Raw genomic sequence first — 22,909 nt, forward strand, 5'->3', positions numbered from 1 at the left:
TTGGATAGGTGCTAGTACTTGGAAAAATATAACTAAAGTTATACCAATAACCAGCTAAAGTTATTGATATCATAAAATGGGATAACAACAATGATTAGAAGAAAACACGCTAAATCAAAACAGAAAACCCAAGGTTTCTTCATTTTAAATTTTTTCTAGATCAAAACACAATTCATCACTTAGAAGCAAAGCAAGATTCATTTAGCTAGAAACTGATCAAAGTATGTAATAATTAAATGACTAATTGTCATCAAACATGCTTTCATTTCTCTTTGAAATGTCTTGTCACTATTTATATCCAACATTGATCCAACACTAAAAAATCATGCTTTCAGTCCGTTGTGAGAATACAACTTTTACAAACAACACAACATGGTCACCATTGTGCAGAAATATCTCTGTTTACCATCTCAAATGGATTCACTACACTATCTGCTCAAGCTATGTTTGAAAAACGATATCTTATCTTGATATCCAATTTGCTGAAAATAAAGAATCATTTATTTCTGCCCTATGAATTGTCCAAATTCAACACAATCCCAAACATTGATCAAAGTTGTAACACACATCATATAAAATGCATTGTAAATTTAAAATATTTAGTTAATCACACCAGAAATAAATAATGATACATTTGAGCGAGAAACAAAATGTATTGAAATTAGAAAAAACATGGAAAGGTTAACAATTATGAAATCAACATCGGACGACTACTTTTTGTTATCATTGTTATAACACGACACATAACCCAATTTTACAGCAAAAACATTGAGCAAGAAACAAAATGTATTGAAATTAAAAAAAACATGCAAAGGTTAACAATTATGAAATCAACATCGGACGACTACTTTTTGTTATCATTGTTATAGCACGACACATAACCCAGTTTTACAGCAAAAACAATGCGAAATGTTTCATATGAGGAGGAAATGCCAAATTCAACAATATCAAGCAAAGATCATATAAATTATCCTTCCCATTTCAAAATAAAATTTAGCTCATAATTTTCGGCGCCTAAAATCCAATCCAAACAGAACATGACAAAATAAACAGATAAAGATGCTCTCAAATTCATTGATTAAAAATTAACTTAAGATCTCATCACAACTTTGCAACTCACTACCGAACCAGCTAAATCTTACCCTCAAGCAGCAAGAAATGATGTAGTAGCCAAGTTGTCCTCACCTTTGTATAACCTCACATTTGTATAAATGAAACCTACAAAACAAACCGTTCACAAAAAAAAAAAAAAACCAAATCATAAATCTCAAAAGGCCACGAACAAAATCGTAGAAATAGGGAACAAATTGGTATAAAAGACACTCTTTGTTACCAAAATTAACCAAGACTCTTCAATTTTAAACAGAAAAACAACAAATCAAATTGGTTGCCTCCTGTTGAATGTTTTACCAAATTGTTCAGGTCAATAGTCCATCATCACCAAACCCAAACCAAACCCCAAATCGATTTGAAAAAAAATTTAATACAAAACATCGTACCCGTTTCTATCTTCCATCCTTTCTATGTCGTTTCTCTCTCCCTATAATTTTGGTTTCTACGATATAATCACTCATCAAAAGCCATAACACCATCTGGGTTTAAAAGTTGAGCCAAACAAAGATTTAAATTTTGGAATCTAATGAAATCAAACCCGTAGTTTCGAACAAAAGAAAATTGTAAAGTTGAAGAACATTACACTGATTTGGTGTTCAGTGAGCAAACGAACAGCTGAGAAGGACATAAAGCAAGATTCAAAAGTGAGCCAACAAAAATCGGCAACCAACCGAAGCTGAGATTTGAAAAGGAAAGAAAGAGAGGTCTGAAAGTGATAGAAACGCAGAGAGAAATGGGAAATGGGAGGAAAAACGGAGAAAATTATACATATACACAAGAGACTACGATCACTGACACGTGGGCTGGCTAACATGTCGCGACCCCAATATTCTCTTAATACCCGGATAGGCACGTGCTGGCCGACACCTAAGGGTGACGAAAGTCATTTATTGATTACAAGAGTAATGATTAGGAGGAACATAAGCATGAATTGTCATTAGAATCTAAGAGTAATAAACAAAGTTTAAGGAAATGTCTAGAGTATACAGAACACGATCTAATTCAAGATTGACAAAAGGAAAGATCATTACAGATATCACACAAGTGGGTGATAGATTGCTACTGGTAGGTGAATGCCTCGTACATCGTGTCGTAGTCTTCGTTTCTAAGACCTGAATGGGGGCGCAAAACAAAGGTGAGTGGACCAAGTTCATATGTACAATAATAATAAAACAGTTATTAAGATACTAACTCCCACAGTTTATATAAAGAAAACTACTAGCATAATAAGTGATAGATTTAATGAAAATCCTAGCATGCCAAAAATATCTCAGGAGACATATCGTGAAACACAAAATATCAAACGTCTCATAAATCATCTCGTAGCATAATGTTCTACTAGTAAGATCACTGAATTAAATATATCTCCGGGCCCTATGCCAGCACTGTGGTCTCTGTGCCTGTAGCCAAAGATTACCACCTCCCGGCCTAATGCCTGCTCCGTGTCCCTCAGCCCGTAGCTAGAGATTATTTCTTCCGGCTTATCTGCCAACACCAAATCCTCGCCCCAGGCGGCATAGTGTCCACTAAGCACGCATAAATAGTTACGCCTTTCATAAATAACAACTTTATAGTATAAAGTCATCCATCGTATATACTATAAAGAAGGGTTTCTAAAACATGTTCTAGCATCCTATTGTCATCCATCAGATAGTCTACCAGCTCATGGTTTTTATAGAAAATACAATATATTAAAATATAGCTCAATATAGGCCAACAATTAATTTCTCACAAAAAACGAGACGATAAACAACATATTTCATAAACATGCTTAACATAAAAATCAGTTCATAAACTCGTAAGGCATGCGTTTAATTTATGCATTTGAACTATGAAATTATGCAAATTTTAGAAAGGGTCCACTCACAGATACTCCTTAGCAGTAGAGTTGTGCGGATAAGGATTAAGAATTTCCTCACTAGCAACTTCACCTAAGCACAAAAATGTAATAAATAAATAAAAGGATTTTCTAAAGGATTTGGGCTTGAACTAAATAAAATAAAGGATTTGGGTTGGATGGGTTAGGGTCTAATGGGTTAAAAGGGTTTAGGGTGAAGAATAATGGTTTGGGTTTAAGGCCAAACCCCCACACACACACACCCACACATGTGCACCACACACACTCACACAGACACACACACACACACTACACAAACATACACACATGTACAGCATGCATACGCATGCACGGCATGCACACACACACACTCACGCACTGCACAGCCCAAAGGCCTCACACACAAGGCCGGGCCTCAAACCCTCTGTAAATAATAAAGGCCCAAGACTTTGTGGCCTTTAAAACAAATAATAGAAATTAATATTAAGAAATGGGCTGGGTTTTGTCTACGGGCCCAAAGCCCGTGTGTGTCTTAAGCTGCCTGAAGGGCCTCCGTGCTGATCGGAAGAGAAAACCGGAACTGCTACAGCTTCGGCCGTAAGTTTCCTAGCAAACTAGGGTTCAAACTATACACCAAAATGAAGAGGAAAGAGAGTAGAGTATTTCCATACCCTTTCTTCGCCGTGAAACGGTCATGAGTGCTCTGAAAAACCCTTAAAGGTCACGGGTTCGCCGGAAAATATGGGTGAGTTTCCCCCGTGCCATTATCGTCCTCAAAACCTTGGAAGAACAACATAGTTTTCATCACACAACGTCCAGCAACCAAAATGGTAAATTAAAAAGGTAAACAAACTTACCTAGCCGGAAAGAATGGAGGGATCCGTCGGAGGTCCTTTCTCTGAGTTCCTCGACCTCACAGCGACAGAGAGAGAGAGATATGGTGCAACGGAGATGATGATGAAGATGGTCTACACTAGAGTTGCATGCAGATTTCCTGGGTTAGTCACGGTGCAGGGAGAGAAATGGAGAGAAGAGAGATCCCGTGAGAGAGAGAGAGATGTCTGAGAGGGAAGACTCCGGCAGAGGGGAAACAGAAAAGAGTTGAGGACCTGCCATGCGGCAGTTTAGGAGAGATATGGAATCTAGATCAACGGTTAGGATTAAAAGAGAATAAGGGATTAAATGGATAGATTTGAAATGTTCTAGGGGAAATTAGAAATAAAATGGAAATAAGGGGTGGTTGTAACACTGGCCAAAGAACCAACGCAGAACCCAAATGAGGGGCATTACTGACATTTCACTACACAAATGGGGTATCAAAACAGGTAACCAAGCAGAAACCGAGGGCATATTTGCCCTTTCACTGTTAATGAACGGTGCTTAAAAACTGGGTTTTAGTATATGCATAATGTAGGAGTATGTATTATGGAGGTTCCCATGTATCTGTAGACTTAAGTATTAATTAACCAGATATTACAATCTTAATCCTAACTTGATTCTTGAACAACCTTACAACCTTAATTGGAAAAGTTCCTACAAAAACCACACTTATAAAATTCAAATGAAAAACGAACTTTGAACTTACTGTGGTCATCCAAGAGCACTATATTTCGTTGTTAAATTTTGAACTTTGAACTTACCGTGGCAAATACATATGCTTCGTTGTTAAATTTTTCCAAAACTTGAAAGAGAAGGATACATAAAAGCTTTAGGGTAGAAAACATATATGATTAATATATGTGTGTCGGTATGTGTGTGTTTCCACACAAAATAACAATTTTCATGCCCAATTACAAAGATGAAAAACTTGTAAATCAGCACAAATAAATTGTTAGAAGTTTAACATGGGAGAAGGAGGTGTCGAAGCAACGGATCCATCTCAAAATTACATTTGTGGATGATTAATTAATTAGAGGCAATTTGCCTTGCTTTGGAGGAAAGTAAATAAGGAAGGAAAAAGAACTTATAATCTACATATAGAGTGGTTCATTTACAACTGAAGCCAATGTGGTTGGACTAATCTTTTCATTTTAATTAGTCCTCAGGGTTTATGAACATATTTGGAATGTTTTTAAAATAACTAAAAACACTTTTAAAGTGCTTTTGAATTAAAAAGTAAAAATAAAAAGAAAAACACTTGAAATGTTTTTTTAAAGAAGCACGTGCTTTCAAGAAACGCTTTAAGTACTTTCTCAATAAAACTTGCTTTTCTGTTAAAATTTTGATGTAGTTCTAGATAGAAGCATTTTAGTAGAAGTGCTTTTAACTAAAAATGATTTCTAAAGAAGTAACATATTTTGTTAATACGTGTTCTTGAATTTTACAAAAAAATTTGCAAGTCACACCTTGAGAAATATGGATATATATATATATATTGTAGCACAAAGGGCAACAAACATAATTTTGTGTTATGAATAAAAAGAAATTGTACATGCAGAATAATCTAATGTGATTCATGTTGTCGTCGTCTTCGGCTTCATCTTGGTTGTCGTTGGGGATGATCAGCTTAACGGAAACCTGCTGAGCGGGCAGAAGCACTTTTGGGCAACCAGTCTTGGAGACAAAAAGAGTGAAAACCACCGTGCGCAGTCACAAGGCATCACGGTGACTTTGGCACCTCTAATGAGTCGATCTTATACTATATATTTTGTCATAATCTTAGTTTTGATACTTTGCACTATATTTCCAATATAGGACATTCGACTTCCTCTTGAGCAAAACGTGATCAATCGGACGAATTTTGAAGTGTTTCAAATTGGAGAACGTTAGTGAGTCCCTTGGCTTCTTTGTATCAAAAATTTCAGTTTTTTCTTATTTTTTGGCAATGAAATAAAGAAGTAGCGAGCGATGCAGGAAAGTGACATTTTTGGGTTTAATTGCGATTTTTTAGCCTAAGATGGCCTTTGTTGAGTTTGTGGCCTTCTAAAGAAGTGTTCAAAGTCCCTTAGCTTGGAATATTATGAACAATTCTCCAGAAGGCCACCCAATAGAGGTCATATTGGGATCCAAAAATCGCAATTAAGCCCAAAAACGTCACTTTTCAGCATCACGCACTGCTTCTTTATTTCATCACTAGAAAATAAGAAAAAGCTGACATTTGGACACGAAGAAGCCAAGGGACTCACGAGCGTCCTCTAATTTGAAACACATCAAAATTCGTCTGTTTGATCACGTTTTTCTCCAGATGAAGTCGAATGTCCTATATTAACCTCCAACTCTTCCAAGCATATAGAACACTCTTGGTGATTGTCAGGATTGACAACAACTTTCATCATGGTGTCTACCTCGACCTTGGATGCTGCTAGGAGATCTTCATTGACACTGTCACTAGTCCCCGGATTAGTAGACCCTCGTACGTACTGACGCCGGGGACTCCACCAGACGTCGCCGTACAGATAGCGGATGCCTCTGCCATTTCATTCGCATGATTAAGCCCTACTTCAGAAGAAGACATGGTTTTGCTAGCTTTTGTAGTTTGCTTTTGAGAGACGAAAAGAATATGAAGGGGTTGAGTGGGTATATATGGGAAGGGAGGGAAGGGATTGATTTGTTGTTACTTGGAGAGCAAGTCACATATGTGTTAAACCTATTTCAATTAGGAAAACCAATTTAGGGTTCGTTTGGCAAGTCCTTTTATATGACTGAAAGCGCTTTTAGAGAAAATGTTTTTGGTTTTAAAGCACTTGAAGTGCTTCATGCTAATAGCACATGTTACATGCTTCTTGTTGGAAGCACTTTAAGTGCTTTTCCATAATTAACTTGCATTTTTACTAAGGTTTGGTTCCAAAAATATTTTATCTAAAAGTGTTTTCAGTCGTTTAAAAGCACTTGCCTAATGAACTCTCAGTAATTTCCATAAAAAAATAAGGAGTTAGTTTGACCAAACAATAAGGAAAACCATTTAACCCGCACTAGTAAGTTCCGGTTTAGTAATTTCCATAAAGGATAAGGAGTTAGATTCCCTAAGGAAAGCCATTTAGTCCATACTAGTAAATTACTTGGACAAATTTTTGTGTATTGGGAACACTTGCACATGTTGTATTATTTCACGTGTTAGTATAGTGAGCGTCAAGTTTTTCAACTTTGTTAGTACATTAATAAAATAAACAAATAAATATACCCATTACAATTTGTGTGAAATAATGACACAGCACAATTAATGTTGTTCTGATTACATAGAAGAAGAAAAATTGCTCAATCACATGGACTAACCTTTGAACTCGGGACCCGTGGCCATTGATTTTTTCTTTTACACAATAAAATAAATAAATATACACTTTATAATCCAACAGTTATCATCTAACAGTCATATATAATTCATGTGAATATATGTATTTCATGCAATTATCGTTTGACAGTTGAGATGATGATTATATTAAACAAATACTTGATATTGTAGCCAAATCCTAATTTTTTTTTGTTGGAACATGTAATTTGTTGATCTCTTCCATCTCAGATTAGTATACGTATTTTTCATTACGATGTGATATGATATTAGAAGCATTTTGCCTTGTTTTATTTGGAGAGTAGTGTAAGAAAAGATAGATAGAACTCCGACTTATAAAATATATATGGAAAAACATTTGGCCAACGTTGTTTGGACTATATTGTTTGGTAATTATCGTTCTTTGCTTTGCAAAGGAACTTCCCTCTTCTGAAGAAATTGTTGATAGATTACGAGAGGCCGGACCCGAACACCGAACAGAATCCGACGACCCGAATTTTATTCATGTAACAAAGACACTATTACATATCCAAATACACACAAGTCCGTATCTATAACAAGACTACATAATGTGCATACATAATTAGGCTGACGAACAATCTGTGCAGGGGCTCAGCCACTTATTTATACGGCGTCCGCAGCAGAATATTTCGCAGGTTTACTGTTGCTCCTGTAACGAAAAGTATTCCGCAGAGGTTATCAAACCAGCATAATGAATATAGAAAGAACGACTGAGCACAAATTTCGTATTTTAGGTCAGCAAAAGAGAATGTACCAGGAATTTCTTCTTGTACGCTGCAGCAATCTCCTTTGGATCAGCTTTGGTTACCTTGTATGCCACAATCTTGTTGATTTCCTGCACAAGGACATATAACAACCATAATAATCACCATCTTTATGAGATATATTACAGAGCAGCACGTCCTCTATCGAATCCGATTTTAAGATAGTGGTTAACGGAGTGCTTTTGCTTAGAGTTCTTGCTCGGAAACCACTTGAACAGCTAGCTTAGTCTCATGAAACGTTTAAGTTTGTTTTTAAACAGATGAGAGACAGTCATCCGTACATGGGATAAAGCTCAGACAATGGAATCCATGACATTCATTATACAATTCTATGACTTGTTAATGTACCTCCAAGAATGCTGCTAGTTTAGGCCTCCCAGCTGTGATGTCATACTTGAACACGTCTGATAAGAAGACTTGGAACTGCTCAACGAACGGGATATAGGCTATGTCCACCTGGATATCACAAATTTGTATCCATTACTTAAGCACTTATGTGTTACTACTAGCTCATTTTATTAGAAATGCGAAAACATTAATTGGCATGTAGATACATTGTACATTCAACTTACCAAACTGAACTGACCCAGAAGATATGGTCCATCGTCAAATTTCTTAAGAGCATTTTCCAAGTAATCAAACTGCTCATCTGATGCAGTTAACCAAATTTCTTCAGCGTATATTCATCAACAAAAAGTCACTAACGGGAGAATCTTCCAAGTCTTACCAGCTGCTTTTACCGTGTCTCCTTTCAATGAGCGATACAAGGACCCCACGAAGGTAACAACATAAGTTAATAATTCTTCGCCAAACTTTTTTCTCCCAGGGTCGTCCTAAAAACAATTTCGCAGCATCACTCTGGTCAAATTTCTGAGAAGACAAAGTCATGTTACTTGAGGCACAATCAAATTCTGGATATCTTACATTGGGGACAAGTGAAGGCCCTTCGAAGTTGCTTTCGAGGTATTTGATCAGATCAAGACTTTCTCCAATGACTTTTCCATTGTGCTCCAGAGATGGCACCTATAAAAATAATCAATCAAGAGATTTATCCAGTTTCACCAAATTTTCCACAGATAATCAATGGCAGCAAAGAAGAAGAGAACACTAATTTTTGCTCAATATTTTACCTTGTTTCCGGGGTAGACTTTTTCCTTGTACCAAGCAGGCCTGTTTTCAAGATCTATACCCACTAACTTAATCTTGCCTTGCAAACCCTGCAACTCAAAAAATTTCGACAAAAACAAACACTAAGACATGGGTTCTGATTAATTCTCAATTTACCAATTCATGAAATGATTTAAATCAAATAACCACGACATATCCATCAAATATAATGAAAAATAATCATTTCCGCTATAGGGATTTGTATTTCATCATATTAGCCAATTCCTCAAACAACAAATTGAATGATCTCAGGGCCTTTGCCAGAAGCTCCAAAAACGAAAAATATGGTGAAAAAAGAGAACAAACCTTGTAGTTCCTAGTGATCCAAACCCGCTGTGCAAATGGACTTGTGTAATTTACGTACAGCCTTCAAAACAAAAAGCAACCAATACACATCAAAACATGGTAATCACTGAACAAAACGAAACTCAGTGAACAAAAACAGTGAGCAAAATGAGATAAATAAAAAACAAGGTGGCCAAAACTGAAATTCGGACGAGACAGAAGGCGAAAACAGCCTCAAAAATGTGTTTTATCTTGGGAAAATTGGCTGAAATGATCACATTACAAATTTCAAACGCTGAAATAATCATTTTTCAGTATATATCGTGAGTATTTGAACGTATCAGTTGAGCAATGGGATTTGTAACCAACCATTTCAGACCAAAAAAGTGGAGGAAAGAGGTAAACCTTGTAGTGCCGTCAAAGAGAGGGGGGGGGAGGAAGTGGAATCCAACGGTGGAGGAAGTTCCTCATGCCTGCAACACCAAGAAACAAAACAATCTTGGATTAATTTTACAACAATAAAAAAAATCAGAAATTCAGATGGACCCAGAAAAAAGAAAGACCACGAAAATGAGAAATCGTACTTGTACGCCATTTTTTGGTTCTCTGCAGAGATTTTTTGTGTTTTTTTTGGCAATCAGAATTTGGCGCAGAATGTGTCCGTACAAAGTGGGTGGCCGTTTTATAGAGGACTGTGAGGTGGCGGTGGAGTCGGCAGCAGTGACGAAATAATATCTACATATAAAGGATACGATATATGCTGATCATGCGCGACTTATGGTGGTGCATGATAAGTGTCGTGGACTTGATTTCTCAGTTGGATTTTGAGTATCTCGCCTGATCTGGGTTTTGTTGTTGGTCGGATGATTAGAGAGGAGAATTAAGGATGACGAATTTATCCGAATTTTAATAGTGTGAACTAATCATTCTGCTGGTCACTAGTGAGTCGGTAATGTATGGCCACCAACAAGTTTGGAAGAGTCTAAAAACTAGGGTGGAGCATAGGACTATCTAATTACAACACCTCTCACATTAAATAAAATGGCATGGAGTCGATTTGTATACAATTAAAATATAATAAAATCTTGTGTTTTTGTGAAGGATGTCCGGTAAAACTACCTAAGTTAGGTAGCTCCTTTAGAATTTAAATTTAGAACAAAGTGAAGAGAACACTTAAATGTGATCATCCTATCACTACATTTGGTTACTAATCCATATACCTTTTCTTAAATATATATTCAGTTCAGTATTCCAGTTTGTATTTCCTGGCATCCCCCTACAATCTTCTGTCACGTGTCGATCATGGATGTATGTCGGGATCGGGTGTGACAATCATACTTTGTTCGAGCATTCTGTTATAGTTGAATGCTTGCCATACAAATAAATGGATATTAACTAAGGTACCTCTGAGTTCAGCCGTTAAGAGTTTATACTTGTACTGTGAGTGGCCGTCATGCTAAAACATGTCGAGTTCCATGTGCAAGGTTTTATGTCTAGTTGTTATAATGGTCATCCGACTATTTAATCGAGCTTGTCATGCGAATCTGGTATGTTATAATGAGAAACTATATTTTGACAATCTGTTCTAATCGTAAATACTTCATTATGTAAAAATAAAGAGAATGCTTCAAGTGAGTTAATTATTTCTAAAATTTCTAAATCTATTAATGGTAATCTTGGTTGTACATCACTAAATTTTCCTGATGAATATCTACAAACTTGTTCGTTAGACTTTGGTGACTCCTTATTCTTTTTCTGGTATAGTATACATGCTCATCCTAATGATGAAGCATCTGTTTCGACTACTTTAGAACTATCATCTAATGGTAATGTTAATGGCTTAAGTTTAGTAATTTCTTCTTTTATATTTTGAACTAATTTAATATCTTCACTATTAAAATATTTTTGTCCTATTTTGCTAGTTTTATTATGTAATACTGCTATTTTTCTTTCTAAATCAGGGATAAAATTTCTTGCATAATTCAACAATCCTAAAAATGCTTGTAACTGTTTTTTGTCTTCTAACTTACCTGGAAATTCTAAGACATTTTTAGCTATATAATCTTGTAATTGTATTGTACCTGATTGATTTTCTCAAATGCATAATTGCTTCCTTACTAAGTAAATTAAGTATAACTTCTTTATCAATACATCTAACTTCATCTTGACTGATGCTACTTACAATCCTACTTCTATTTTCAAATAAACCTAATTGGTACAAATTATATTTATTTTTCTGTGTTTTCTCAAATCATCTTCTAATAAATTCTTGTGCTTCTTCTTCATTTGGATAAATATCTTCAACTCTAACTACTTCTTTTCTCTCTTAAAGAGTTCCATTTTCTGTTATCAAAATGATTTATCTTAGGTCTTCTAATATGATTATTTGTACTTAAAGTTAAATTTTCTAATTTTTCTAACAAAAATGGTGGAAGTGATGGAGATGTGTTATGTAAAACTTGATTTATTTATGGTATTTGTTCTTCAACTTGATCTAATTTTTTAGCCAAACTTAAAAGTAATTGAATAATTAAATTAGTTTGCCTAATGGGAATATTACTACTAGCTACTTGTGTTGAAAAATCTGTTAAACCTACTGGTTCTTTATCTAGCTTACTAATTTCTTTCAAAGCTTGGATATATTTTCTACTAGTTCTAGAATCGGTCATTAAACTAATAATTTATCTATTTTATTATGCAACTTATCTACTTGTTCACTCAACTCATTTTGCAATAATTGAATTTTTTTGAACTTCTAATCTTAATTGCTCAACTATTTCTAATGATCTGAGTTCTACTTGCTTAGGCTTACTATCTATGAGGTCAATAAGCTCTTTTATCTAATTTTGCTATTATTTTATTTTTACTCCAATGTAAATGTGGGTCTTCTCCTATGATCCTAGTTTGTTCTGGTAATTGTAATAATTCTTCTAAACTCTTTAATTTATCTAATTGTAATATTTTTATATGGGTTCTTTCTTCTAAAATCGGATATTCATGTTCAAATAATTCTTCCTCAAACTCTTCTATGTTATTATGCTCATCATTTTCTTTTGAGTTTTCCAAATAATAACTATCTTGACTACTAAATTCTTCTACACTTATGCTTTTGTATGCTTCTACAGTATTACTTTGATCAGCTATTGTAATACCTCTTTTGAAAAATGTTATGTTAAGGTTCATAAATAAAAAAAACCTTGCAAGCTTTTCAAGCAATTTAAACCTAAAATGAATGCGTATGATCCTACTGATGAAACAAATGTTAATGGTAAATTAAATTGTTGTTTTTCTACTTTAATAGACTCATTATTAATGCAATCTGTTAAGTAAACCGGTCTCTCATCAAACTATGTTATTCTTACTGGTTTTGCTAATTTTTGTCTATATTTTTCTGGTGCTAATTCTTCTCTTATGACACTCTTTGTATTCTCTGTATCTATCATAGCTGTTGTTTGTATCTTATGTTATTTTGCTAATTCTATTTCACAATTTATGGTAATTAAATAACTATTTTTTGGCCTTTCTATACTATGAACAGTATTTCCTAATATTTCAGTACTTTCTTGTGATTCTGCTGAATTAACTTCTAATAACCTATTACTATAACACTTTTCACATAATATTGAATATGTATTATAGTATTTATTTGCAACTAACTTGCTACACTTATGACATTTTCTGGCCAACCTAAATTAATGTATTTATATTCTTCTTCATGTTGTTCTTCTATGAATGAACATATATACTCTTCTAAATCACCATTTGAACTACTTGAATCTTCAGAATCAAAATCTATCATATTAATACTTTCTATACTATAAATACTCACTCAGAAGTACCCTGATTAATGTCCAGTTATTTGTATGGCAAGCATTCAACTATAACAGAGTGCTCGAACAAAGTATGATCGTCGGGTTAACAGGTTAATAATATAATGAAAATAGTGTTTCCCTATTTTGGACTAGAAGTCTAATTGAACAAACACACTAAAGACAGAAAAGAAAGCTTACTTAAGAATTGAAGATTGCTTGAATTTGTACACTTGAACTTTTATTGATGTATAGAATGTTTACAAAGGATGCTAGGAAGGTTTCGGATGCTTGAGTGTTTGTAGGTTGAAGTATGATGTGAGTATGGTGTTGAGGTGTTGAGATGTTGAGGCGTGTTGTGTGTTATTTCGTGTATTCTGCATGAGAGGAAAAGCTCCCTTATATACAAAACCTAATTCCTAAACAACAAAATAAATTTTCATCTATTTACAACTTTTTGAATAGTGACAGCACGAAAGTTGTCAGCATTATTTCTGAAAGCTGGCTGACTTGTCTTTGCTTTAATGAAGGTCATGTGAATTCATGTTGTCTTGGATGCTGCAATGGCCACCTTAACTTTTGCATTCAAATGTTTTCTGAAAGTGTCAATCCTCCTTTTTCTTCTTTGGATGTATTCTTTGGTGAATACCACGTGAACTTTACTGAATACTTGGCCAATTTTGTATAGATATTTGAAGGGTAGCATTGGTATTTTTGAAAACTTTTGTCCTGATGATTAAAAGGAAACTTTTTTTGGGGCTTTTGGTTAGTTTTCCCCCATTTTTTTGTTGAAACATGGAATTTGTTGATCTCTTCTATCTCAGATTAGTATATGTATTTTTCATTACGACGTGGTATGATATTAGAAGCATTTTGCCTTGTTTTATTTGAAGAGTAGTGTAAGAAAAGATAGAGAACTTCGACTTATAAAATATATATAGAAAAACATTTCGCCAATGTGGTTTGGACTATATTGTTTGGTAATTATCGTACTTTGCTTTGCAAAGAAACTTCCCTCTTCTGAAGAAATTGTTGATAGATTACGAGAGGCTGGACCCGAACACCGAACAGAATCCGAGGACCCGAATTTTATTCATGTAACAAAGACAAATATCCAAATACACACAAGTCCGTATCTATAACAAGACTACATAATCTGCATACGTAATTAGGCTGACGAACAATCTGTTGATGTGCTCAGCCACTTATTTATACGGCGTCCGCAGCAGAATATTTCGCAGGTTTACTGTTGCTCCTGTAACGAAAAGTATTACGCAGAGGTTATCAAACCAGCATAATGAATATAGAAAGAACGACTGAGCACAAATTTCGAATTGTAGGTCAGCAAAAGAGAATGTACCAGGAATTTCTTCTTGTACGCTGCAACAATCTCCTTTGGATCAGCTTTGGTTACCTTGTATGCCTCAATCTTGTTGATTTCCTGCACAAGGATATATATAACAACCATAATAATCACCATCTTTATGAGATATTACAGAGGAGCACGTCCTCTATCGAATCCGATTTTAAGATAGTGGTTAACGGAGTGCTTTTGCTTAGAATTCTTGCTCGGAAACCACTTGAACAGCTAGCTTAGTCTCATGAAACGTTTAAGTTTGTTTTTAAACAGATGAGAGACAGTCATCCGTACATGGGATAAAGCTCAGACAATGGAATCCATGACATTCATTATACAATTCTATGACTTGTTAATGTACCTCCAAGAATGCTGCTAGTTTAGGCCTCCCAGCTGTGATGTCATACTTGAACACGTCTGATAAGAAGACTTGGAACTTCTCAACGAATGGGATATAGGCTATGTCCACCTGCATATCACAAATTTGTATCCATTACTTAAGCACTTATGTGTTACTACTAGCTCATTTTATTAGAAATACAAAAACATTAATTGGCATGTAGATACATTGTACATTCAACTTACCAAACTGAACTGACCCAGAAGATATGGCCCATCGTCAAATTTCTTAAGAGCATTTTCCAAGTAATCAAACTGCTCATCTGATGCAGTTAACCAAATTCGTTCAGCGTAAATTCATGAACAAAAACAGTCACTAACGGGAGAATCTTCCAAGTCTTACCAGCTGCTTTTACCGTGTCTCCTTTCAATGAGCGATACAAGGACCCCACGAAGGTATCAACATAAGTTAATAATTCTTCGCCAAACTTTTTTCTCTCAGGGTCATCCTAAAAACAATTTCGCAGCATCACTCTGGTCAAATTTCTGAGAGACAAAGTCATGTTACTTGAGGCACAATCAAATTCTAGATATCTTACACTGGGGACAAGTGAAGGCCCCTCAAAGTTGCTTTCGAGGTATTTGATCAGATCAAGACTTTCTCCAATGACTTTTCCATTGTGCTCCAGAGATGGTACCTATAAAAATAATCAATCAAGAGATTTATCCAGCTTCACCACATTTTCCACAGATAATCAATGGCAGCAAAGAAGAAGAGAACACTAATTTTTGCTCAAAATTTTACCTTGTTTCCGGGGTAGACTTTTTCCTTGTACCAAGCAGGCCTGTTTTCAAGATCTATACCCACTAACTTAATCTTGTCTTGCAAACCCTGCAACTCAAAAAATTTCAACAAAAACAAACAATAAGACATGGGTTCTGATTAATTCTCAATTTACCAATTCATGAAATGATTTAAATTAAATAACGACGACGTATCCATCAAATATAGTGAAAAAAATCATTTCCACATTAGGGATTTGTATTTCATCATTTTAGCCAATTTCTCAAACAACAAATTGAAGATCTTTATAACAGGGCCTTTGCCAGAAGCTCCAAAAACGAAAAATATGGTGAAAATAGAGAACAGACCTTATAGTTCCTAGTGATCCAAACCCGCTGTACAAATGGACATGTGTAATTTACGTACAGCCTTCAAAACACAAAGCAACCAATACACATCAAAACATGGTAATCACTGAACAAAACGGAGCTTAGTGAACAAAAACAGTGAGCAAAATGAGAAAAATAAAAAACAAGTGGCCAAAATTGAAATTCGGACGAGACAGAAGGCGAAAACAGCCACAAAAATGTGTTTTATCTTGGGAAAATTGGCTGAAATTATCACATTACAAATTTCAAATGCTGAAATAATCATTTTTCAGTATATATCGTGAGTAGTTGAACGTATCAGTTGAGCAATGGGATTTGTAATCAACCATTTCAGACCAAAAAAGTGGAGGAAAGAGGTAAACCTTGTAGTGCCGTCAAAGAGAGGAGGAGGGGAGGAAGTGGAATCCAACGGTGGAGGAAGTTCCTCATGCCTGCAACACCCAGAAACAAAGCAATCTTGGATTAATTTTACAACAATAAAAAAAATCAGAAATTCAGATGGACCCAGAAAAAAGAAAGACCACGAAAATGAGAAATCGTACTTGTACGCCATTTTTGGTTCTCTGCAGAGATTTTTTGTTTTTTTGTTTTTTTTGGCAATCAGAATTTGGCGCAGAATGTGTCTGTGTACAAAGTGGGTGGCCGTTTTATAGAGGACTGTGAGGTGGCGGTGGAGTCGGCAGCAGTGACGAAATGGTTGCGTTTCTTTTTTTGGTCAAGGAAAATGGGAAATCGTACTTGTACGCCATTTTTGGCAATTAGAATTTGGCGCAGAATGTGTCTGTGTACAAAGTGGGTGGCCGTTTAATAGGGACTGTGAGGTGGCGGTGGAGTCGCCAGCAGTGACGAAATGCTTTGTGGTTTTTTTTTTTTTTTGGAAAAACTATTGAAAAGAGTTTTAAAACTTTAAATCTTAACCAAAAATCAAGTGATAAGTTTATTTAATAGTTAGGACAAAACCTAAAATCAAATCAACCCAATAAAACTAGCCCAAGAATATAATTTAGAAAGTTGCTAGACCCACCCCGTTGTCTTGTTTTTTCACCCACGTTATATTTACACCCACTATAAAAAGTTAAAAAATTAAAATGTTATTTCCCCACCCACTATTATTCCTAAATAACCCTATATATATAATTAGAGATAAATTTCTTTTTTGAAAAGAATATAAACAAATAATATTACTCTTCTAATCATGATTCTCTTTGAACACGGCACACATCATCACCGTCGCAATTAGAAAAACATATCCTTTGTAATTTAATCATGATTCTCTTTGCACACGGCACACATAATTTCATAGTTTGAATAATTTCATTCTCTATTTCCCTATCACTTTCTTATTTTGTATTGTCATAAACTCATTAAAAAATAAATTTACTGTCGACAGCAGTATGCAACAATTCAAGCTTAATTCGGCTTCAATTCTAACTTAAAAAGAGAGATTCCTTGGTGGGTCATCATCATCACATTCACCATCTTAATGGACACCAACCTTCGAAGATCCCAGAGGAACCATGTATGCACGCATATCTAGTTTTTTCAAAAACAACAAAAACAAAAAAATAAGGAGAGATAGGTGGTGTTTGTGGTAAGTACGGGGCTAATGAAAAATCAACCACACCTCCCGCTGTTTAGGTTTTCAATTCTAAATCAACCATGCCTACAATAGTATGCAACAAATTTACCCTAACCTAATGAACGATGTCGACAGAGCTATGCTTCAATTCCATAACTTCTCATTAAAAAACAAATTGCACCCTAATCTAATGCAAATTCAAATAAAAAGTTACAGAGTTATGCTTCAATTGTACGATGTCGACAAATCAAGATGACCCACATAAAATTATCTTTTACCTCTTCGACAGAAACATAATCATCTACTTCTTCCTTAGAAACCTCATCTTCTAAGTTCATTCCTTTTGCTTTCTCTGAATGATTTTGTTTTCTCTAAATGAAGGGAGATGGGAAGAATGAGTTAGGGTTTAAGGGAGACAAATTTTCTAAACATATTCTCACGTTCAAACTTTAATTTTTTCTTTTTTATAAGGAAAAAAAAAGTAATGTAAAAGGGGGTAACTAAAGTCCTTATTAGTCATTTTGCAAATGGACAAATTTGTAATTAAAAAATTCATAAAAATGTGGGTGGGAAGATAAGACATTGAGGTGGGAATAACAGCTCTCATAATTTATTGAGCTTCCAATTTTAACCCTTACGTCAAGTCTTGCCATTTATTTGGCCTGTTTTGTTTCTCACCATCATCCGACCTTCTTCTCTGTCATATCAATGGGCTCCCATTTAACTTCGACGGGAGGCACGAAAAGATCTGTGCTCCTCAACGATCTCTTTGTCGAATTGCACGTGACCCGAACAATATGCTTCACGTCCTCCGAGCTGCCAACGAAGTTCCTTGGCAGAAACTGCAGCAGCCGTGAGTACTGGCTCGACGGCCGAGCGATTTTGCCAAAGGTGATTTTGTCGATGAACTCGTAGCTCCTAGAGGTGATTTTGCTAGAGGAGGAGCCGGATCTGATGACAACGACGTTCAGACGCTAACCTGCATCTTATGAGCGGCGGCACTTGCACACCCAACATTTCTCCCCAAAACCCAGTCTCCCAGCTCCACTCAAGTGTTCCCTAGCTGAAGCAGCAGCAGCAGCTGATAGTTTCCCCCCAAATGATCAGCAACAACTAGAGGTATTACTTCAAATTAAATTCCCTCACTTTCATTGCGTTTTTTTTTTTTTTTGGCAACTTCTTTTTCTTGGTTTGAGTATTGAATTGGTTTTTTCACATTTTGGGTGGACTCTGGAGCAGTAGGGAGCAAGGGGCTTTTGGAGCAAATGGAAGGGTTTAGTGGCTCTGGATTGTCATACTTGTGTTTGATGGCTATGGATTTGTTTATATATACCCACAATTTTTTGTTTGAATGTGGCCATTTTTTAGAATTTGAAGCTCAATTTACTAGTTCTCTTAGTTTCCATTGTTCTATTTCCATACAACTTTAAAAAAATTGTGAATCTAAAAGTTTAATTAATTGTAAGTATGAGAGTTGAATGTGGTAATAGATTGTATGAATGAGTGAATCTAATGATACATGTACTCGTAAAGTGTTTAGAGACGATTTGCGCATAATTCATTTCTCAGGATTTGTGATTTAGGTACAAATCTCTGCAATTGCTAGGGATTTGGTTATTTTTATTTCCATCACAAGTTTTTTTTGTATGTATTTCAAACACAAGTTTTTTTACTAGAACTATCACTATTTGTTAAATTGAACACTGACTGTTTCTTAAATTGACTATTTACGGGTACTACACTATTTATGAAACTGACATGGGTACTGAACTATTTATTAAACTAATTGACTATTTATGAAATTGACACAAGTATACACTATTTATGAATCTGACTGACTATTTATGAAACTAACACATGTACAATACTATTTATTAAATTGACACAGGTACTACACTATTTTTTAAACTGACTAACTATTCATGAAACTGACACATGTACTATACACTATTTATTAAACTGACTGACTATTTATGAAATTAACACATGTACTACATTATTTACGAAACTGACACAGGCACTACACTATGTTTATTAAACTAACTGACTATTTATGAAACTGACATGGGTGCTACACTACTTATTAAACTGACTGACTATTTATAAAACTACAATAAAAGAACCCACACTATATCTGAAGCAGAACCAAAATAACCCATACTATTTCTGAAACTACAATAAAATAACTCACACTATTTATAGAATTGCAACAAAATAACTCATACTATTTCTGAAACTAAACCAAAATAACACACACTATTTCTGGAAGAAAACAAAATAAACAATATTCTGAAAATACAGCAAAATAACCAACACTGTTTCTGAAATTGAACCAAAATAAATCACATTATTTCTGGTACTATCGCAAAACTATTTATGAAACTGAACCAAAATATGTGACAACCCATTCCTGAATTTTTTGTTTTTATTTATTTTAATTGAGGGAATTGACTGAAATGCCCTAGAGGCAAGGATTTTGACTTTTGTTGACCATCGTCTAGAGGAACGTATGACTTATTCTTTCGGCATGTTTGTGTAGTACTCGTTGATACGAACGCATAGGTGAAAGCCGCTTGCGAGTCCGAATTATAACGATATAGTTACAGGCGTTTGAAAATTTTTATTTAAAGTTAGTTAAATAATTGGAGCTCCCATTTTGTGGGGAGGAAGCCAATCAGATTTTTAAAGGAGGGTGAGGGGACCAATTAGGAGGAGGAGAAAGGAGGGAAAGGAGATAGGGGAAAGAAGAGAGGATCGGCCGGATCCTTGACCCGCACCCTTCGACCCGTTTTCACCATACTTTCTGGTGGTTTTCCACTGGATTTCTCACGAAGTGGACCAAGCCACCACTCCCAATCATCATCTAATCCTTCCTTTTTCCTATTTTCACCCAGATTTGGAAGGAATCTGAGAGTAATTTAAAGGTCTTTCAAGGGGGTGTGCCGGAGGTGGTGTTGCGGCAATCCGCCATTTCTGAAGTAAATCCCATCAACCACCACCACCATTAGACTCCCCTAGAACCCTGGAACAAGGCCCAAACATTGGATGAGGCGTCGGAGTTCGTTTTGGTGGCGAATTGACAACTACCCAAATTGAGGGTTTCGTACGGTTCGTGGTGATTTGAGGTTTTCTCGGCCCAATTGGCCTTAGTAGCAGTATAAATTGATTCCTCATGTTTTGTAGATGAATTTTCATTTTGGATCGTGTGATTTGGTGGAGAAATGAGAAAGTTATAACGATTTAAAGTTTGCCCAGTTTCCGGCGACCTCCACCACTTTCGAGTAGTTTTTCGGCCAAATCATGAACAGATAGCTATCATGTAAGATACCAATCTCTTCCTCTTGTCGAGAACTATGATTTCTATTTTTGAATCACCTATTTTTGTTGAGTATTGACAAAGTTATGGACATTGAAAGGTTGCCCAGAAATTCTAGCGAGTTACCAGTTTTCCCGCGGACAGCCTTCTTTCAGACCATTTTCCGATCACCTCCGGCCATCATTTTGACTCCAAGCTGGTATAATTTTTTTCTAAATTTCTCTAGCTTCGATTTGGTATATTATGGGTTGAATTTGGTTGAAAAACAAGTGAGATATGGAGTTCCAAAGATCGCCCAGGAAATCTGCAAAATTTGCAGAATCCGGCAAAGTTCCACTAAGGTCCACCACTTGATTAGGATAGTAATCAACGATCCGACCTTTGGATCGTCACCAAACTTTAGTGAATTATAGTACGTAATATTTGAGAACCATAGAAACTTACGGATCGGGAATCCGACGTATGGATCTTCTCGAATTGGATTTGTAAGTTTATAAAATAAATGTTAACCGCCACTTGGTTTTGGGCAATTGGCAGAGATCCGACCGTTGGATCGTAATGAAATTTTAGTATGTTATTATAGAAGCATAATATGGATCTTTGAAAGTTGCAGATTGGAAATCTGATATGCGGATCTTCCGGATCGAGTTATACAGGGTTGTGGACCCAACCATCGATCTTCGATCGACGGTTGACTCTTGGTCAATGGGTCTCAAATTATTCTTGAAGTTCCTTGAGGATATGTTTTATGTAAATTATGTATTCTATTGGTAAGAACTCTAAGATGTGATTTGATACTTGGCCACATGTGACGATAGTTCGTGATGTCTCGATATTCGTGCGAGGGAGTCATAGTACAGACCTAAGGTGAGTAGGTATTTTCTCTTCTATAGTGTGTATATATATATATAAGATTGACATCTCCTCATACGTTTATAAATTGAATATTTCATATAATTACTGTCAATGTTTTGAAGTACTAATGTGAACTACGAATGGCTTGATCTCTGTTTAGGGTACGTAGGCAGTCTAACGAGACGTTAGATGCAGCCACACAATAAGTGAGATTAAATAATCGAGACAAAAGCTTTGTTTGGGAAAATGAGCAATGCGAAGGAATCTGGTGAAAAACGTGAGATTTAACCCTATGTTTTGGGTGAATAAATGTTGGTTATAAATCAATGTATGAGGAAATGAGAAATTGTGGTTTTATGTTTATAAATGCCATGCCATAATTAGTCTACATTTTAGTATGTGATTTAGTACAACCTTGCACAGTGTTGCACACCAATGCGGAGGCTAAGGTAAGTTCAGGTGAGTATATAATGTGGTAGGATTGATGAGATATGTGATGCGATATGAATATGTCATACAGGTCATTAAAGGTGACTCCGACTTATATGCTAGCCATGATTGATGAGATATGTGATGAGATATGAATATGTCGTACATGTCACTAAAGGTGACTCCGACTTATATGCTAGCCATGATATGTCGTACAGGTCACTAAAGGTGACTCCAAATTATATGCTAGCCATGATTGATGAGATATATGATGAGATATGAATATGTCGTACAGGTCACTAAGGGTGACTCTGACTTATATGCTAGCCATGATTGATGAGATATATGATGAGATATGTGATGAAATGCTAGCATATGTTTATGATGAGATATGTGATGAAATGCTAGCATAAATGTGGTGATATATGATGAGATGCTAGCATATATTTATGATGAGATATGTGATGAAATGCTAGCATATGTTTATGATGAGATATGTGATGAAATGCTAGCATAAATGTGGTGATATATGATGAAATACTAGCATATATTTATGATATGTGATGAAATGCTAGCATAAATGTGGTGATATATGATGAGATGCTAGCATATATTTATGATGAGATATGTGATGAAATGC

The 22,909-nt window shown here is 35.4% G+C and overlaps 3 protein-coding genes, 2 long non-coding RNA genes and 1 pseudogene across 6 annotated transcripts in view; all 6 read right to left on the bottom strand.

The window, feature by feature from the left end:
- Nucleotides 1-10,285, bottom strand: part of LOC126618841 (glutathione S-transferase L3-like) — a 49,914-nt gene extending 39,629 nt beyond the window's left edge. The window contains exon 1 of the mRNA XM_050287036.1: nucleotides 9,997-10,285. Within this exon, the coding sequence (XP_050142993.1) occupies nucleotides 9,997-10,007 (11 nt within the window). The 5' untranslated portion in view covers nucleotides 10,008-10,285. The remainder of the gene's footprint in view (nucleotides 1-9,996) is intronic.
- Nucleotides 1-16,854, bottom strand: part of LOC126618843 (glutathione S-transferase L3-like) — a 56,483-nt gene extending 39,629 nt beyond the window's left edge. The window contains exon 1 of the mRNA XM_050287040.1: nucleotides 16,829-16,854. Coding sequence (XP_050142997.1) covers nucleotides 16,829-16,839 — 11 coding nt within the window. The 5' untranslated portion in view covers nucleotides 16,840-16,854. The remainder of the gene's footprint in view (nucleotides 1-16,828) is intronic.
- On the bottom strand, nucleotides 959-1,888 carry LOC126618849 (uncharacterized). Of its 2 annotated transcripts, none has more exons than XR_007621873.1 (2): nucleotides 1,697-1,888; nucleotides 959-1,218 (listed from the first exon to the last, which is right to left on the bottom strand). It is a non-coding gene; the product is annotated as an uncharacterized LOC126618849 (long non-coding RNA). The 2 variants fall into 2 exon arrangements; XR_007621874.1 differs by having other exon boundaries at nucleotides 1,500-1,888.
- Nucleotides 2,143-3,956, bottom strand: LOC126618853 (uncharacterized). The gene is made up of 4 exons (XR_007621879.1): nucleotides 3,808-3,956; nucleotides 3,622-3,730; nucleotides 2,981-3,044; nucleotides 2,143-2,225 (listed from the first exon to the last, which is right to left on the bottom strand). It is a non-coding gene; the product is annotated as an uncharacterized LOC126618853 (long non-coding RNA).
- LOC126618628 (glutathione S-transferase L3-like) lies at nucleotides 7,603-9,890 on the bottom strand (annotated as a pseudogene).
- LOC126618842 (glutathione S-transferase L3-like) lies at nucleotides 14,281-16,800 on the bottom strand. The gene is made up of 10 exons (XM_050287038.1): nucleotides 16,633-16,800; nucleotides 16,453-16,521; nucleotides 16,070-16,130; nucleotides 15,723-15,809; nucleotides 15,517-15,615; nucleotides 15,321-15,426; nucleotides 15,164-15,240; nucleotides 14,940-15,047; nucleotides 14,582-14,662; nucleotides 14,281-14,476 (listed from the first exon to the last, which is right to left on the bottom strand). The coding sequence occupies exons 1-10, from the start codon at nucleotides 16,641-16,643 to the stop codon at nucleotides 14,465-14,467; spliced, it is 711 nt and encodes a 236-aa protein (XP_050142995.1). The 5' UTR covers nucleotides 16,644-16,800; the 3' UTR covers nucleotides 14,281-14,464.
- Nucleotides 16,855-22,909: the final 6,055 nt, after the last annotated feature.

The sequence above is a fragment of the Malus sylvestris genome, chromosome 4, assembly GCF_916048215.2.
Source record: "Malus sylvestris chromosome 4, drMalSylv7.2, whole genome shotgun sequence".
Taxonomy (NCBI): Eukaryota; Viridiplantae; Streptophyta; class Magnoliopsida; order Rosales; family Rosaceae; genus Malus; species Malus sylvestris.

Excerpts from the sequence above, each read along its gene's own strand:
- LOC126618842 (XM_050287038.1), bottom strand. Across the intron at positions 15,810-16,069 it reads GGATCACTAGGAACTATAAG|GGTTTGCAAGACAAGATTAA; the intron begins GTCTGTTCTCTA and ends TTTGAGTTGCAG. Across the intron at positions 14,663-14,939 it reads AACTAGCAGCATTCTTGGAG|GAAATCAACAAGATTGAGGC; the intron begins GTACATTAACAA and ends ATCCTTGTGCAG.